Genomic DNA, 18,315 nt, shown 5'->3' with positions numbered 1-18,315 from the left:
GAAAGTAGCTCAAGAGCGATCACAATAAGTAATGTGTTCGATCACTAAACTAGAAAAGCTTTTATTTTTACATGAAATAGTACATGTGCTCCCTAGTTCTAGGCAAATTTGGGAGATCTGATTAGATAAACAATCTGCTAGGTCTTGAGCTGATGGCTGAAAAAGATAATGGATTAGAGAAAACAGGTAATAATGTTAAATTTATTAACCAGATGAAACAATTTCTTGATATTGACAACACCTGCGCCCACAATATTTTTATAATAAGATTTTCTGGCATCTATTACCCTCTTATTATAATCCCTAAAAGCTGATTTCCATAACAATTTATCACCAGATAACATAGACACGCAAGTTCTTTCGAGTCGTCAACAAGTTTGTTTCAGTGATTTAAGTTCAACTGAAAACCAGGGAGAATATCTGTCTATCCTAATCTCTTTATTCACTGAAGGAGCAATTTTATTAAGCACTGGTAAAGAAATATGAAGTAAGATCCAGAGAGGGTAAAGCATTGCTCAACTCAGACCTCAACAATTTTTCCTCTAGTGGAAACCAATTTGGTTTGCTTCTTACTGATAAGTTTAGAAAAACAAATAGGCATAGTAAAATCTAGCAAGAAATGATCAGTCCAAGGAATTAGTGACCAAGTAAAAGTATTAACCAAACTGGAAGGACATACAGCTAAAGAATCTAAAGAATGACCCTTTTCATGGGTAGACATACAGTTCACAAGAGACAGATCACAGGAAGATTTAAAAAAAAAACTTTTAAAATTAACATTTGTATCAGAGTCATTTTCAAGATGCAAGTTCAAGTCACCTAGCACCACCAATCTAGATATTGGTGATGTTTTGTCCCAAGATCCAGGCCAGTTAGCATCACTAAATCACTGGCTGATAGAACTTGGGAAAATTTTACTCAGGTCCCAGTAAATAAAATTTCATCTTTAAAGAGTAAATTGGAACAGTCTTCTTGTTCTCTGGATGTGTGCCCCTCATTTTTACTGAGAAAAATAAAGCGCGGGGTACAAATGTAACAAAAAAAAATACTTCTTACTATTTTGAATTGACTAACTTTCTTTGTTAACAGTATTTTGGTAACAAGCACCTATTCATGAGGGGCATAATCGAAAGGGGCGCCCAAGTTTCCCTGAGGATGTCCTCGCAGGACGTCCCGGCGAAGGGGTGGGGAAACCCGTATTATGAAAACAAGATGGGCGTCCATCTTTCATTTCGATAATATGGTCAGGGGTGCCCAAATCTTGACATTTAGGTCGTCCCTAGAGATGGTCGTCCTTAGACTTGGTCGTTTCTGATTTTCGGCGATAATGGAAACTAAGGACGCCCATCTCAGAAATGACCAAATGCAAGCCCTTTGGTCGTGGGAGGAGCCAGCATTCGTAGTGCACTGGTCTCCCTGACATGCCAGGACACCAACCGGGCACCCTAGAGGGCACTGCAGTGGACTTCAGAAATTGCTCCCACGTATATAGCTCCCTTACCTTGTGTGCTGATCCCCCCCAAAACCCACTACCCACAACTATACACCACTACCATAGCCCTTACAGGTGAAGGGGGGCACCTACATGTGGGTACAGTGGGTTTGTGGTGGGTTTTGGAGGGCTCATATTTACCACCACAAGTATAACAGGTGGGGTGGGATGGGCCTGTGTCCGCCTGCCTGAAGTGCACTGCACCCACTAAAACTGCTCCAGGGACCTGCATACTGCTGCGATGGACCTGAGTATGACATTTGAGGCTGGCATAGAGGCTGGCAAAAAAATATTTTGAAAGATGTTTTTTGAGGGTGGGAGGCGGTTAGTGACCACTGGGGGAGTAAGGGGAGGTCATCCCCGATTCCCTCTGGTGGTCATCTGGTCAGTTCGGGCACCTATTTGAGGCTTGGTCATAACAAAAAAAGGACCAAGTAAAGTCATCCAAGTGCTCGTCAGGGACACCCTTTTTTTTTATTATGGGTTGAGGATGCCCATGTGTTAGGCACTCCCAAGTCCCGCCTTTGCTGCGCCTTCGACACACCCCTGGGAACTTTGGTCGTCCCCGTGACGGAAAGCAGTTGAGAACGCCCAAAATCGGCTTTTGATTATGCCGATTTGGGTGACCCTGGGAGGACGCCCATCTTCCGATTTGTGTCAAAAGATGGGCGTCTTCTTTCGAAAATAAGCCTAATAGTTTTGACTCCCATACCAAAATCTTAAAATGCTGATTTGGTCACTATAAGTAGCTTTAGACCAATAGCAGTTATACCTTGGCTTACTAAGCTTAGAAATTGTAGTATCCTTTCAGTTTACTAAGCTGCACGGCAATTTCGACACAGCCCATTCAAGTGAATGGGTTATGTCATCATTAGTACGTGGCAGCCGCTAGTGCGGCTTAGTAAACAGGGGACAAGTATTTAGATGCTTCTGATTGTTTACATCAGACCAAATTTGGAGTTAGATCTCTACACAACACCGAATCCTTGCTTGTGGTTTTGGGAACTGAGGTTAAAAACCACTTAAGTAGAGTTTGATATTCCAGCAGCTTTAAATAAAGTTGGCCACACCTTACTTTTATTGAGATTAAGGGGGAAAATTATCAATGGGACCCTGTGCTAAAGCTGGCACGACTTGTGGTAAAATAACCCGTCTTTAACGGTAGTCCATTTTGATCATTTCCTCTCAAGTGAGTTAGGAATAACAGGAAAGGTTTTGAATTGGTTTAATGAGTTTTTGTATGGAAGGAGCTATTGTGTGCAAAAACATAATACAAAACCTGCTATGTGGTGTTCTGTCTGCAGAGTACCACAGGGGTCTCCACTCTCACCTCAGTTGTTTAATATTTACACGAGCTCACTGAGATCTTTTTTTCTAGGACTGGGAGTATATGCTTTATCTTATGTGGATGACATTTTTTTTTATTTTAGTGCCTGTTTTGTACAATTGTAGTCAAATCCATGATATATTATTTCAATCTAGTTGAACAATTGACTCGTAATCAAATTTTGAAACTTAACAGGTAAAAAACAAAAACATTATGGTAACTCATTGACAAATATTCCAGAAAATATTGTCTTGATTCTGGAGAATCACTGAAGGTTGAAAACAAATTTAGGGTACTTGGGGTAATCCTTGATACTACTTTATCCTTAGAACCTTATGTGAATGATCTTGTAAAAAGAATATTTTTCAAGTTAGGGCAGCATCGTACAATTAGATCACTTTTTAGCTTTCAACATTTTTGAATGCTGGTTCAGGCAATCAACTTGTCGATTGCAGTTCTTTTCATTCAGAAATTACTACTAAATTACAATATCGATTGCAATGAATGAAGCGTGTGACAGCTAAATTGATTTATAATTCAAACAAGTATGATAGGGCTACCCCTTTATTGATAGATTTGCATTAGTTACCTGTAATTGATTTTAAATTAGCTTGTTTTGTTTCCAAAATATTACCTTGTCTTGTTCGGACTATTGTCCTTTTACCAGTCACCAAATGCTCTCGCCGCATCTTGACTCTATTTTCTCCGAGGACAAGCAGGCTGCTTGTTCTCACGACTGGGTGACGTCCGCGGCAGCCCCCACCAACCGGAAAAGGCTTCGCGGGACGGTCGGCACGCAGGGCACGCCCACCGCGCATGCGCGGCCGTCTTCCCGCCCGTGCGCGACCGCTCCCGCCAGTTCCTTTTTTTTCCGCGTCTGGAGAGAGTTGTGCTTTGCCGCTCTCTCTGTTTTCAGCCGCCGGATTTTCGATCGCGTTTACGCGGATCGTTGCTTTTTTCTCTTAGTTTTTTGTTACCGCCGGTTTCTTTTTTCAAAAAAAAAAAAAAAAACCCTGAGCGTGTGGAGCACGCGCTCCCTTTTTTCCCTCGTTTCCAGCGGGGACGCCGCGTTGCGGCCTAGTGGCCGCACGGTCGTTTTCTTTTTTCGAGGTGTGATTTCAGCCACCATTGACGACTTTGACTTCGCCGACGCGATTTTTCCGTCGATGTCCTCGAAGGTCCCGAGTGGATTTAAAAAGTGTGGTCGCTGCGGCCGGCCGATCTCGCAGACCGACACCCACGCTTGGTGCCTCCAGTGCCTCGGGCCGGAGCACAATATCAAGTCGTGTTCCCTGTGTCTCGGTCTCCGGAAACGGACTCAGATTGCGAGGCAAGTTCTGCGGGACCGTCTTTTTGGAACTTGCGCCGGCCCCTCGACGTCGACCTCGACGGCATCGGTATCGACGCCCGGTCCTTCGGTACCGGTATCGATGCCCGAGACATCGGCACCGATGGCATCGACCCCAGGAGAACAGGTCCCGTCGGCCCGCCGGTCCGCTGGCGAGGGTAGAGGTGAGCGGCCGCGTGGGCAGTCGGCCCCGGTCACTCCCTCAGCCCGTGGCCCACGGGACCGAACCCTGTCTGACCCGGCTCCTCGGGACCGAGGGGGATCGTCCTCCTCCTCCTCCATACCTCCCGGCGCCGGTGACACGCATCGAAAGAAAAACAAGAAGCGTCGTCACCGGTCGCCCTCGGTGCATCCGGACATCGGAGAGGAGGCGACGCCGAAGCGTCATCGTCGAGAGGAGAGGTCCCCGTCGGTTGTGGAGGTACCGACGCGTCAGGGTTCCGGCACCTCGGTGCCGTCTCCTGGCCCCCATCAGCTTCTGGCACCGACACCCTTACCGGTCCCACCACCTTTCCCGGCAGCGGGCCTGGACGAGTGCCTCAGAGCCATCCTTCCGGGGATCCTGGAAGGGCTGATGCGCCAGGCTGTGCCGGCGCCGGGGGTGCTTGCGCCCTCGGCGCCGATGTCTGTGGCGCCGGCGAGCTCTAGCCCGGCGCCGGTCTCGACCGCCACGCAGGTGGAGTCCCCGTCGACGTCGATGGAGGGAGCTCCGTCCCCGCCGGCACGGGAGTCCACCGCTCGACGACACCGAGACCTCGGTGCCTCGACGTCGAGCCGGGCCCGGTTCAGGACTCGGCTACACGAGCTTATGTCCGATACCGGGGGTGAGGCCTCGTGGAGGGAAGAGGAGGACCCTAGATATTTCTCCTCAGAGGAGTCTACGGGCCTTCCCTCGGACCCCACGCCTTCACCGGAGAGGAAGCTCTCACCTCCTGAGAGTCTCTCCTTTGCCTCCTTTGTGCGGGATATGTCTATTAGCATTCCCTTTCCCGTGGTCTCTGTGGAAGAGCCGAGGGCCGAGATGCTCGAGGTCCTCGACTATCCATCACCACCTAGAGAGTCCTCCACGGTACCGCTGCACAATGTCCTCAAGGAGACACTGCTTCGGAACTGGGTGCGACCGTTAACTAACCCCACCATTCCCAAGAAAGCAGAGTCCCAGTACAGGATCCACTCTGACCCAGAGTTAATGCGGCCCCAATTGCCCCATGACTCGGCGGTCGTGGATTCTGCTCTCAAGAGGGCACGGAGTTCGAGGGATACCGCCTCGGCGCCCCCGGGGCGGGAGTCTCGCACTCTGGACTCATTTGGGAGAAGGCCTACCAATCCTCCATGCTCGTGACCCGCATCCAGTCATACCTGCTCTATATGAGCATCCACATGCGGACTAATGTGCAACAACTGGCGGACCTGGTCGAGAAGCTCCCGCCGGAGCAGTCCAGGCCTTATCAGGAGGTGGTCAGGCAGCTGAAGGCGTGCAGAAAGTTCCTGTCCAGGGGTATCTATGACACCTGTGACGTGGCATCTCGTGCTGCGGCCCAAGGTATAGTGATGCGCAGGCTCTCATGGCTGCGTGCCTCTGACCTGGACAACCGCACCCAGCAGAGACTGGCCGACGTCCCTTGCCGGGGGGATAACATTTTTGGTGAGAAGGTCGAGCAGCTGGTGGACCAACTGCATCAGCGGGAAACCGCTCTCGACAAGCTCTCCCACCGGGCGCCTTCAGCATCCACCTCAGCAGGTGGACGTTTTTCCCGGGCCCGGCAGGCTGCACCCTATTCTTTTGCAAAGCGTAGGTACAACCAGCCGGCCCGAAGGCCTCGTCAGGCACAGGGACAGCCCCAGCGCGCTCGTTCCCGTCAACAGCGTGCGCCTAAGCAGCCCCCTGCGCCTCCACAGCAAAAGCCGGGGACGGGCTTTTGACTGGATCCATGGGAACATAGCCGCCCTCAAAGTGTCCGTACCGGACGATCTGCCGGTCGGGGGGAGGTTAAGTTTTTTTCACCAAAGGTGGCCTCTCATAACCTCCGACCAGTGGGTTCTCCAAATAGTGCGGTGCGGATACGCCCTGAATTTGGCCTCCCTGCCACCAAATTGTCCTCCGGGAGCTCAATCTTTCAGCTCCCATCACAAGCAGGTACTTGCAGAGGAACTCTCCGCCCTTCTCAGCGCCAATGCGGTCGAGCCCATACCACCCGGGCAGGAAGGGCAGGGATTCTATTCCAGGTACTTCCTTGTGGAAAAGAAAACAGGGGGGATGCGTCCCATCCTAGACCTGAGAGGCCTGAACAAATTCCTGGTCAAAGAAAAGTTCAGGATGCTTTCCTTGGGCACCCTTCTGCCAATGATTCAGAAAAACGATTGGCTATGTTCCCTGGATTTAAAGGACGCATATACTCACATACCGATACTGCCAGCTCACAGACAGTATCTCAGATTCCGCCTGGGCGCACGGCACTTTCAGTATTGTGTGCTGCCCTTTGGGCTCGCCTCTGCCCCACGAGTGTTTACCAAGTGCCTCGTGGTGGTAGCGGCCTACCTACGCAAGCTGGGAGTGCACGTGTTCCCATATCTCGACGATTGGCTGGTCAAGAACACCTCGGAGGCGGGAGCCCTCCGGTCTATGCAGTGCACTACTCGACTTCTGGAGCTGCTGGGGTTTGTGATAAATTACCCAAAGTCCTATCTCCAGCCAACACAGTCTCTGGAATTCATAGGAGCTCTGCTGAATACTCAGACGGCTCAGGCCTACCTTCCCGAAGCGAGGGCCACCAATCTCCTGGCCCTGGCTTCGCAGACCAGAGCGTCTCAGCAGGTCACAGCTCGGCAGATGTTGAGACTTCTGGGTCATATGGCCTCCACAGTTCATGTGACTCCCATGGCTCGTCTTCACATGAGATCTGCTCAATGGACCCTAGCTTCCCAGTGGTTTCAAGCCACCGGGGATCTAGAAGATGTCATCCGCCTCTCCACCAGTTGCCGCACTTCACTGCTCTGGTGGACCATCCGGACCAATTTGACCCTGGGACGTCCATTCCAAATTCCGCAGCCCACGAAAGTGCTGACGACGGATGCATCTCGCCTGGGGTGGGGAGCTCATGTCGATGGGCTTCACACCCAGGGTCTGTGGTCCCTCCAGGAAAAGGATCTGCAGATCAACCTCCTGGAGCTCCGAGCGATCTGGAACGCACTGAAGGCTTTCAGAGATCGGCTGTCCTACCAAATTATCCAAATTCGGACAGACAATCAGGTTGCAATGTATTACGTCAACAAGCAGGGGGGCACCGGATCTCGCCCCCTGTGTCAGGAAGCCGTCGGGATGTGGCGTTGGGCGTGCCGGTTCGGCATGCTCCTCCAAGCCACGTACCTGGCAGGCGTAAACAACAGTCTGGCCGACAGACTGAGCAGAGTCATGCAACCGCACGAGTGGTCGCTCCATTCCAGAGTGGTACGCAAGATCTTCCGAGAGTGGGGCACCCCCTCGGTGGATCTTTTCGCCTCTCAGACCAACCACAAGCTGCCTCTGTTCTGTTCCAGACTTCAGACACACGGCAGGCTAGCGTCGGATGCCTTTCTCCTTCATTGGGGGACCGGCCTCCTGTATGCTTATCCTCCCATACCTTTGGTGGGGAAGACCTTACTGAAGCTCAAGCAAGACCGCGGCACCATGATTCTGATAGCGCCCTTTTGGCCCCGTCAGATCTGGTTCCCTCTTCTTCTGGAGTTGTCCTCAGAAGAACCGTGGAGATTGGAGTGTTTTCCGACTCTCATTTCGCAGAACGACGGAGCGTTGCTGCACCCCAACCTTCAATCCCTGGCTCTCACGGCCTGGATGTTGAGGGCGTAGACTTCGCTGCGTTGGGTCTGTCTGAGGGTGTCTCCCAGGTCTTGCTTGCCTCTAGGAAGGATTCCACTAAAAAGAGTTACTTTTTCAAGTGGAGGAGGTTTGTCGTTTGGTGTGAGAGCAAGGCCCTAGAACCTCGTTCTTGCCCTGCACAGAACCTGCTTGAATACCTTCTGCACTTATCAGAGTCTGGCCTCAAGACCAACTCAGTAAGGAATCACCTTAGTGCGATTAGTGCTTACCATTATCGTGTGGAAGGTAAAGCCATCTCTGGAGAGCCTTTAGTCGTTCGATTCATGAGAGGCTTGCTTTTGTCAAAGCCCCCTATCAAGCCTCCTACAGTGTCATGGGATCTCAACGTCGTCCTCACCCAGCTGATGAAACCTCCTTTTGAGCCACTGAATTCCTGCCATCTGAAGCACTTGACCTGGAAGGTCATTTTCTTGGTGGCAGTTACTTCAGCTCGTAGAGTCAGTGAGCTTCAAGCCCTGGTAGCTCATGCTCCGTATACCAAATTTCATCACAACAGAGTAGTGCTCCGCACCCACCCAAAGTTCCTGCCGAAGGTGGTGTCGGAGTTCCATCTTAACCAGTCAATTGTCTTGCCAACATTCTTCCCCAGGCCGCATACCCGCCCTGCTGAACGTCAGTTGCACCCATTAGACTGCAAGAGAGCATTGGCCTTCTACTTGGAGCGGACACAGCCCCACAGACAGTCCGCCCAATTGTTTGTTTCTTTCGACCCTAACAGGCTAGGGGTCGCTGTCGGGAAACGCACCATCTCCAATTGGCTAGCAGATTGCATTTCCTTCACTTACGCCCAGGCTGGGCTGGCTCTTGAGGGTCATGTCACGGCTCATAGTGTCAGAGCCATGGCAGCGTCAGTGGCCCACTTGAAGTCAGCCACTATTGAAGAGATTTGCAAGGCTGCGACGTGGTCATCTGTCCACACATTCACATCACATTACTGCCTCCAGCAGGATACCCGACGCGACAGTCGGTTCGGGCAGTCGGTGCTGCAGAATCTGTTTGGGGTGTAAATCCAACTCCACCCTCCAGGACCCGAATTTATTCTGGTCAGGCTGCACTCTCAGTTAGTTGTTCTTCGTAGGTCAATTTCTGTTGTACCCTCGCCGTTGCGAGGTTCAATTGACCTGGGTTCTTGTTTTGAGTGAGCCTGAAAGCTAGGGATACCCCAGTGGTGAGAACAAGCAGCCTGCTTGTCCTCGGAGAAAGTGAATGATACATACCTGTAGCAGGTGTTCTCCGAGGACAGCAGGCTGATTGTTCTCACCTACCCTCCCTCCTCCCCTTTGGAGTTGTGTTTCATATTTTATTGCTTGTCATTCAACTGGCGGGAGCGGTCGCGCACGGGCGGGAAGACAGCCGCGCATGTGCGGTGGGCGTGCCCTGCATGCCGACCGTCCCGCGAAGCCTTTTCCGGTTGGTGGGGGCTGCCGCGGACGTCACCCAGTCGTGAGAACAATCAGCCTGCTGTCCTCGGAGAACACCTGCTACAGGTATGTATCATTCACTTACTCTGAAGTATCTAATGAGTAAAGAGGTTCATTTTAAAACTATTTTAGATATAGCTATAGGGCCCCTTTTACTAAGCCGCGTAAGGCTGTACACGCGCCCAATGCGCGCCAAAATGAACTTACCACCCAACTACCTGCCTCTTGCGGTAATTTCATTTTTGGCATGTCTGAAAAATATTTTTTATTTTCTGCTGCTCGTAGCGGATGTGTACCAAGTGGCATCTGGCACGTGTAGGTAGTTACCGCGCAGATTCCTTACTGCTAGGTCGATGGCTGGCAGTAAGGTCAGACACCCAAAATGGATGCGTGGCAATTTTGATTTTGCCACATGTCCTTTTTCAGGGAAAATTTTAAAAAGGGCATTTTTGGTAGGTGCGCTGAAAAATATTTCAGTGCATGCCCAAAACCCGTGCCTACACTATCGCAAGTCACTTTTTACTGCAGCTTAGTTAAAAGGATCCCTTCATTTTCAAGGAATAAAAGTCTGGAATTCTTTCCCCTTGGGATGGTAACTTCATACCTTTGTTTCGTAAAATGTTAAAATCTTATCTATTTTTGAGGAGTTTTGGGATTTAATATATATTGTGGAATGGAAATATTTGTATTTCTCAACTAATTGTGTTGACTTCTTATGAATTGTACTCCACTCAGACTTCTATTGGAAAGGAAGCAGAATAATGTATGGAATAGAATAGAAGGGATTACAAATGGTATAACTGGAATTGTATGGGAATTGTGTGGAAGGGAATATGAATGGTATAATTATAATTCTGTGGGAACAGTATAGAAGGGAAAACTGACAGATATCCTAAGGACTGTGATGCTGGAAGGTAATGGTGCTTAATGAGGAAACCTTGTGCAATCTGAGCTTTTCTTGGCCTGTGAGCAAGAAAATCTGACCTGGAGTAGAGTGTGGAGCAAGCCTGAGTTGCAGCACCACAAAATACTTTGTAAGAATTGTAGGCTGAGGCAGAGACTTAGGTTGATTGAATCCATAAGAGATCCTAGACAGGAGTTCCTAGAAATAGGAAGCATTAGGGGGTCTAGGGGACATAAGGGATATTTCCAAAAAGAGAAACCTAAAAATAATGACCCAAAGAATGATGCTTCTGTCTATTTGCTGTGAATAAAAATCAGTTGTTGAATGTTTTTTCTTTTATATAGCCACCGATGTCTAATGCCAGAAAAGACGTCATTATGCAAGCATTTAGGAAGTTAGACAAAACTGGTGATGGTATTGTAACAATTGAAGACTTAAGAGGAGTATATAATGCAAAACATCATCCAAAATATCAGAATGGAGAGTGGACAGAAGATCAAGTTTTTAGAATCTTTTTAGATAACTTTGATTCTCCCTATGACAAAGATGGACAGGTGAGTAAGAAAAAAAATGTTTCTGTATTTCATGTAATATTGGGCTTTACTATGAGTGACTCATATTTGATAGTGTAGGCATTTGTACCTTGCAAAAGAATGTTCTCTAATGACATGCAGATAGAGGGGTCCTTTTACAAAGGTGCGGGAAAAGTGGCCTTAGCATGCCCTTGTCCCACACGCTAAGGCCACTTTCTACCACAACAGTAAAATTACATTACACATTAATCTTTTATTCCGCAAAAGCCTTCCCAGTTCAGTGTAGGTCACAAAAGACTAAAGACCAAGACCATTCGGGAGTTTACTGTTTGAGTACAGCAAGTTAAAAAATTCAACCAACATATTTCTTAAAGAGAAATGTTTACAATTGTTTTCTAAAAGTTAAATGGTCCTTAGATAACTTGATTATCATAGGAAATGAATTCCAAATCGAAGCAGCCTTATACGATAGGCATGACACCAGCTGTTTCCTAAGTTTAATCATAGCCATAGAAGGAAATCTCTAAAATATCTGACCCCTATCTAATTGTCTGTTCAACAAAGAGAAAAACTCAGCCAAATATAATGGAAGATCCCCATACAAGGCCCTAAAAACCAAAGTATGTAATTTAAAATGAGACCTAGCGGCTACTGTTAACCAATGAAGTTTAGCAAAGTAAGGAGATATATGCTCTTCTCTGCTCAGGGAAAAGATAACTCTAACTGCAAGATTTTGAATCACCTGAAGCTCATTCATGAAACCAACATAAACTATGTTGCAATAATCCAACATGGGTGCGCTGAAATATGGCCTTCAGTAGTGTAGATGCGTGTTTTGGGCGCGCGCAGAATCATTTTTCAGTTCACCTGTAAAAAATGCCTTTTTAAAATTTTTGTTGAAAATGGACATGTGGCAAAATAAAAATTGCCACGCGTCCATTTTGGGTTTGAGACCTTACCGCCAGCCATTGACCTAGTGGTAAATTCTCACACAGTAACTGGGTGGTAATGACCTACGCGCATCAAATGCCACTTGGCGTGCATCCGATAGGAGCATCCAAAAATAAAAGTTATTTTTCAGACGTGCGTATCAGACACATGCCAAAAATGAAATTACCACAAGAGCCACACGGTAGCAGGGTGGTAACTCCATTTTGGCGCGCATAGACGCTTACGCGGCATAGTAAAAGGGCCCCTCGGAAGCAACAAAGATTGTACTATGAGCCTAAAACAATGTAATTTAAAATTTCTATGTATTGCTTTTAATTTCTTTAATAGAAAGAAGAAGCTTTTTACTACCTTATTAACCTGATTTAACATGGTTAGCTGACTATCCACTTCAACTCCTAATATACGAGTGGTGAACTCAAACTTAAAAAGTATTACTTCTGATAACAAAAGTCTCCTTACCTTTTATATTCTTTGGTGGACCTATCCAAAGTATTTTTAACTTGATTAAGTTTCATAAAAAAAAATGAAGCCCATCCTTCTGTAACCTCCACACATTTTTGAATGTCCCTTATCTCTTCTTAACTCTTTGAAAATGGCATCAGAGTAGTAATGTTATCTGCATAGGTAAAAGTATATAACTTTAAAGGCTGTAACAACAGATTAAATAAAATAAAATTGATGAAAGGGGTGATCCCTGTGGGACTCCACCTGTTGGAAACCAAACATCAGACAGGACACCCTGCATCTTAACCCTATAACGGTGACCAGTCAAAAATCCCCTATACCAGTTCAACACTGCACCTTGTATGCCAAAGCTTTCCAACATAAGCAACAATAAATCGTGGTCAACCAGGTCAAAGATGCTTGATATATCAAATTGAATAATAGTAGCACCTTGACCGCGACTCAACAGATGTTTCCCATGTGCCAACTGAGATGGATGTAACAAATATTTATTAATATAACGTCAGCTGTTTCATGACCCATCCCTCCATAATCTTAGGGGCCCTGTTACAGAGCGGCGGTAAGCCCAATGCAGGCTTACCACTCGCTCTTCCGGGACTACCGCCGGCCCAACACAACCACTGGCAGTAGTCCCGTTCTGAGCATTCGCCATTTCCGGGGGAAAAAGAAAAACCCTGAAAATGGCTTGCACGCCAGTAACCCGGCAGAAATCGAGCATCACTGCGTGCTGCCTGGTTACCGCTGGGTTAGCATGGGAGCCCTGATCACCTCAATGGGTGGCAGTGAGGGCTCCTTGCCGCATGACCACGCAGTAAGAGTTCTCTAACCATGTGGCCATTTTTTTTGGGGGGGGGGGGGGGGGGCTTTTACCAGCTGCGGAAAAAAGGGCCTGGCAAATGGGGAAAAACTGCACCCGCCAATACCGCTGGGCCCTTTTCCCCGCAGCTTAGTAAAAGGACCCCTTAGCAATGGTATAGAGGCTACAGGCCTATAATTTGAGATTTCCTGTAAGTCTCCTTTAGGTTTTTTTTGGTAATGATCAGTGCTGGCATGCCCACCCTGCCCCGACACACCACATCTGCCAAAAAAAAGAAAATTCTTTTTTGCGCGTGGTTTGCGCACACTAATCTCGGACGTACCACAGGACCTCCTGTGGTAAGCCCTTTTATGCCGTGGTAAGCTTAGTAAAAGGATCCCACAGAGAGCCATACACAGGTCATGTGACTTGCATCTCTGTAGGCTTCAGGCTTTCAAGAAAATCAGTGAATTCCAGTAGTCGTGTATATTTTTGATCCAGCAGTTCTTGCCTGTGCACTTTTCTTTCAAGTAATTATTTATTTATTGCATTTGTATCCCACATTATCCCACCTATTTGCAGGCTCAATGTGGCTTACATAGTTTGTTAACACATGTAATCTTGAATGTCAGGTACATTTATTATAGAGCAGAGATTAGTTAATGGAAGTAGGTAAAGAGAAGAAGGAAGGAATCTATTAGATATAGTAGAAGGTGGGTATTCAGAAGTGGATTAGTGAAATTCTGGGTTTTCATTGTAGGCTTTGTTGAAGAAATATGTCTTGAGGGATTTGCGAAAGTTAGTTGTTTCGTTGATTGTTTTCAGGTCTCTGGGTAGTGCGTTCCATATCTTTGTGCTCACTTAAGAGAAGGTGGTAGCATGCATCAGCTTGTATTTTAGTCCTTTGCAGCTGGAGAAGTGCAGGTTGAGAAATTTGCAAGATGATTTTGTGGCGTTTCTGGGAGGTAGGTCCACGAGGTTTAGCATGTAGATTGGGGTGTCTGCGTGAATGATTTTGTGTACCATCGTACAGATCTTGAATGCAATGCGTTCCTTAAGTGGGAGCCAGTGAAGTTTCTCTCTCAAGGGTTTTGCGTTTTCGTATTTAGTTTTTCCAAATATGAGTCTGGCAGCAGTATTCTGGGCAGTTTGGAGTTTCTTGATGTTCTGCTCTTTGTAGCCTGCGTACAGTGCATTGCAGTAATCAAGATGACTTATTACCATTGACTGTACCAGGGTATGGAATATGTATCTCGGGAAGAAAGGTTTTAATTATATAAAGATGATGGTTTATTGGAAGTGTAATAGTTACAATTATTTTCTTCATGCATCAAGTAGGCATCCAAATTCCCTTTTCAATAGGATGACCACATAGTTCCATGCTCAGAGAACAAGCTGAGCAAGTTCTACTTTCAATCCATTGGATGCACGAATCAGCTTGTCCCCTGAAAATGGAATGTTATGATCACCCAATTTTTCAGTATTTTTATATGGCCAAAGTTTGCATTTTAAAATTGTAATTAAAATGATTTGGATGAGAGGTTTTGGAATAAAAGAGGAGTAGCCAGTTGTGATGGAGTGAGTAAGGTATACATTGTTCCCCTTAAGTGCACTCCCTCACAGGGTCTCATTAAGAGAAAGCTAGACTACTGAGCTAGAAGGGAGGGGTTCAGGCTAGTAGGAGTTAAATCTTTGGAGAAGAAATGGGACAGGGAGACCCAAAGCATGGAGAAAAGGATTCTCTGTTTCCAAGCCTGAGGCTGCAACATTAGTTAGTAGTAGGATATGGGTATAATTTTAAAATTCTTTTGCTGACACACTGGGCATTTTGGTCAGGAGTTTCTGTGTATCAGGCTCATCTATTGTATCATATAGACAAAGTTGGGGATTTTGTTCTTCACAACTTCAAGCCTTTGATCTAGAATAATTACAGTTTACAGATAAGAATAATTACAGGCGTGCAGACAGTAGATTGGGTGGGACCGAGTGGACCAGCAGGCATATAGAAGGCAGATTTGGTGGGCCCAGGTGGGCCAGCACTACAGGCATGCAGACAGCAGATTGAGTGAGCCCGGGTGGACCAGCAGGCATGCAGTTGGCAGTTTGGGTGGGCCTGGGTAGGCCAGCACTGCTTGCAGACAGCAGATTGGGTGAGCCCGGTTGGGTCAGCACTGCATGCAGATGGCAGATTGGGCCAGCAAGCAAACAGTCTGCAATCTGCTGTATCTCCCTGACCTGTGCTGACACCATTAACTGAGCATGTGTGTGGTTGCTGCTGTCGGAGGTCTCCAGGAGATGCAGTAGACAGCAGAGCAAAAGAGCAGCTTTTTTTCAGTGTCAACAGCAGGCACACAAGACCGGTTCAAGTAGGAGGACTCGTAGGAGGGGAAGACACTGTGGACAGCACTATGCACTGATAATTTTCATTCTGCTATAAGGAATTTTCATTAAAGGGAATAAATAATTTTAGTTATTATATTCAGATCTGATAAATTATTTTATTCTTATCCAATTTTCATTCTTACAAAAAAATGATAATTTTCATTCTAGTTCTCCAGAACTAGTGACCTAAAATTTTTGTTCTTATTAACAAAAAATCCCTATTTTAGTGCACTTGGTTACCACCCCTACTCCTGATGTGCAGGCTAATTTCAGTCTACACTTGAGATTATACTCAGCCACTCTATTTGAAGTTCGTGAGGCTGTGTTTCATTAGTTGTTCTTGGTTTGGCTTTCCAGTCCACTATCTGCAAGAGGACTATCTTGTTTCAATAGTAAGGGCCCTGTTTACTAAGGCGCATTTACGTTTTTTACACATCTACAATTAACGTGCTCGCTAACCGTGTAGGCGCCTATAGGGATATTGTAGGCGCATACACAGTTAACGCGCATTAAAAATGCTAACACGTCTGTAATGCGGCTTGGTAAACAGGGCCCTAGGGTTGCAAAGATCATTGTAACTATGAGCCTACTTCGTATACTGCTTCAATATTATATTGGGAAGTAGATCATCAGTAAATCAAAATCATGGAGTCTGTCCCCCAAGTTCCCATATCATAAGTGGAATAGCAGGAGGCACTGGTTTATGAAACCTCAAAGTTCTTTCCAGTTCCTCTAAAATTTGTCAGTAAATGGCAACCTGGGCTCTTCCCCTAGTGCTGGGGCCATGGAACGGGTTCTTTGTGGGTCAGTTTGAGGCCTGCAGGGTGTCTACCTGATTTTGTGGGTGCTGCACTTGATCCTGCATGGTTTGGGCCACAGTGACTAATTAATTTAGTAGGATGGGTTGTTGCAACCCTGTCTCCATTGGGGTTGGCACAAACTGTCAGGCTGTATTGACAATCGGAGTATACTGTGTAGGGCTATCTCTTTGAAGGAAAAGCCCATGTAAGCCTAATTAGGAGGCCCTAAGTACTCCCACGTTAAGTCAGTGTTACTCAGTTAGTGCGCATTATTCAGAATGCACTAGCTGGATAACAATTCCACACTCATTCCCTGCCCATGACATGCCCCTTCCTTAAAAAATCTTTGAAAAATGAAATAGCGCATGATAGTGTGTTCTGACAAGCAAATTACTGCAAAATGCTTTTAACGCATTTTGCAATAATTCTTTTTCCTGCATTTAGCACATGTTAGTACTTAACATGATTTAGTAAAAACATACTTTGGAGTCCTAATGACTTTAGCATGCAGTAACTTGGTAGCACACTTCACTAAATCTAGCGGCATGTCTTTCCACATGACCCAAAGTAGCTCCTGTTAAGTCCAGGGCTGCTTCAGGTGCCAGGCCCCAGTACTTAGGCACTCAAATAACCCATGAAGACTAAATGGGGACATAGGTTCTCTGTAACAATATATTTCTATTACAAAGAAATATAAATATATAAGGTATTATGTTAGGCTAAATTGAGGAAGATGTAAGGATAAGACCAATAGATTAAAAAGTGGTGCTATAAACAGGAAGTCTGCTATTACTTTTGAAAATATAACTTGTATGGCTGCTTTAATATGTATAGTGTTGTCCCCATTTCAACCTTATAATGTTACTATCCTCTAGATGTGAAAGGAGTGCATACTTTGAAGTGACAATTTCTTTTCTTGTTTGTTGTGAAATAGCTCATGGTTCTTCCAGGCACATGAAAGTCTGATGTAACAAAGGGGCCTACTAAGGTGTGTAAAGCTGTTAGGGCCCTGGTTACTAAGCAGCGTTATAGGCGCGTTAACGTGCCTTAACCATGTACGTGCCTACAATATCGCTATAGGCACTTACATGGTCAGCACGCTAAGTGTAGGCTTACTAAAAACACTAACGCACCTTAATGAACAGGGCCCTTAATGTGTAAATTTGCCCACACTTACAGCTACCACACAAGAGCGCCAACTATCAGCACCTTGTCATGCTAGTTAGTGCACACACATTTCTCATGTTATAATAAGAGGGGGGAAAAGATGGAGAATGGGTGAGGATTTCATGTTATGGTTGGCATACAGTATTTACTGTGCTTTAACTGTAATTTTTGCTGTTAGTGCGGGAAAACTTACCATCTCCCAAATAGCAGATGCTAAGTATCTTTGCGCTAATCAACAAACGTGTATGCACGCTAATGAACTTCTCAGTGCAATACTTTCTGAGAGCATGCTGGCCATGCCACTAACAGTTAATGTACAGCCTTTGCACTTAGCATACTTTAATATTTGCTGTTAAGACATGCTAAGTGCAAAAACTTAGCTCGCATTTTAGTAAAGGACCCTTGTAGTATATCTCTTTTGACCCTCAGTCCTGTTTTAAACATTCAAGAATTTCTCTTCGCTTATGAAGAACGAAGTTGTTCTTTTCAGTTTTAATTTTTATTTCTTTAGGTTACAGCAGAGGAATTTACAAACTATTATACAGGGGTCAGCGCGTCAGTAGATACAGATGTCTACTTCATCACCATGATGAAAAACGCTTGGAAACTCTAACAGTATGACTTAGGATACAAAGCTTTATTTTCAGTTGCACTTTTATTCCCATTCAGTTATGATACTGTTTAGTCTTTACAGAATTGTAGTTTCAGAATACGGGGGAAATATGAATGTAAACATAGGCATTTTTTTAAAATAGCTATTTATTAATCTTTAAATTTTCAGTCAAATAATATTTTAAACATTATCACAAAATAACTCAATTACTGTCTACAAATTTATTAGAGTTGTACAGA

The 18,315-nt window shown here is 46.0% G+C and overlaps 1 protein-coding gene across 4 annotated transcripts in view; it reads left to right on the top strand.

Moving 5' to 3' along the window:
• CAPSL (calcyphosine like) overlaps nt 1-18,315 on the top strand; it is a 105,809-nt gene that overhangs the window by 66,616 nt on the left and 20,878 nt on the right. For 2 of the 4 annotated variants that reach the window (XM_030193033.1, XM_030193032.1), the window contains exons 4-5: nt 10,714-10,923; nt 17,975-18,078. In XM_030193033.1, coding sequence (XP_030048893.1) covers nt 10,714-10,923; nt 17,975-18,076 — 312 coding nt within the window. In that variant the 3' untranslated portion in view covers nt 18,077-18,078. Of the gene's footprint in view, nt 1-10,713; nt 10,924-17,230; nt 17,285-17,974; nt 18,079-18,315 lie in introns of all 4 variants that reach the window. The other 2 variants (XM_030193035.1, XM_030193034.1) reach the window with 2 other exon arrangements.

Source organism: Microcaecilia unicolor, chromosome 2, assembly GCF_901765095.1.
Source record: "Microcaecilia unicolor chromosome 2, aMicUni1.1, whole genome shotgun sequence".
NCBI lineage: Eukaryota > Metazoa > Chordata > Amphibia > Gymnophiona > Siphonopidae > Microcaecilia > Microcaecilia unicolor.
Note: the sequence above shows the minus strand (reverse complement) of the source record. Positions and strands in the feature narration are given on the sequence as shown.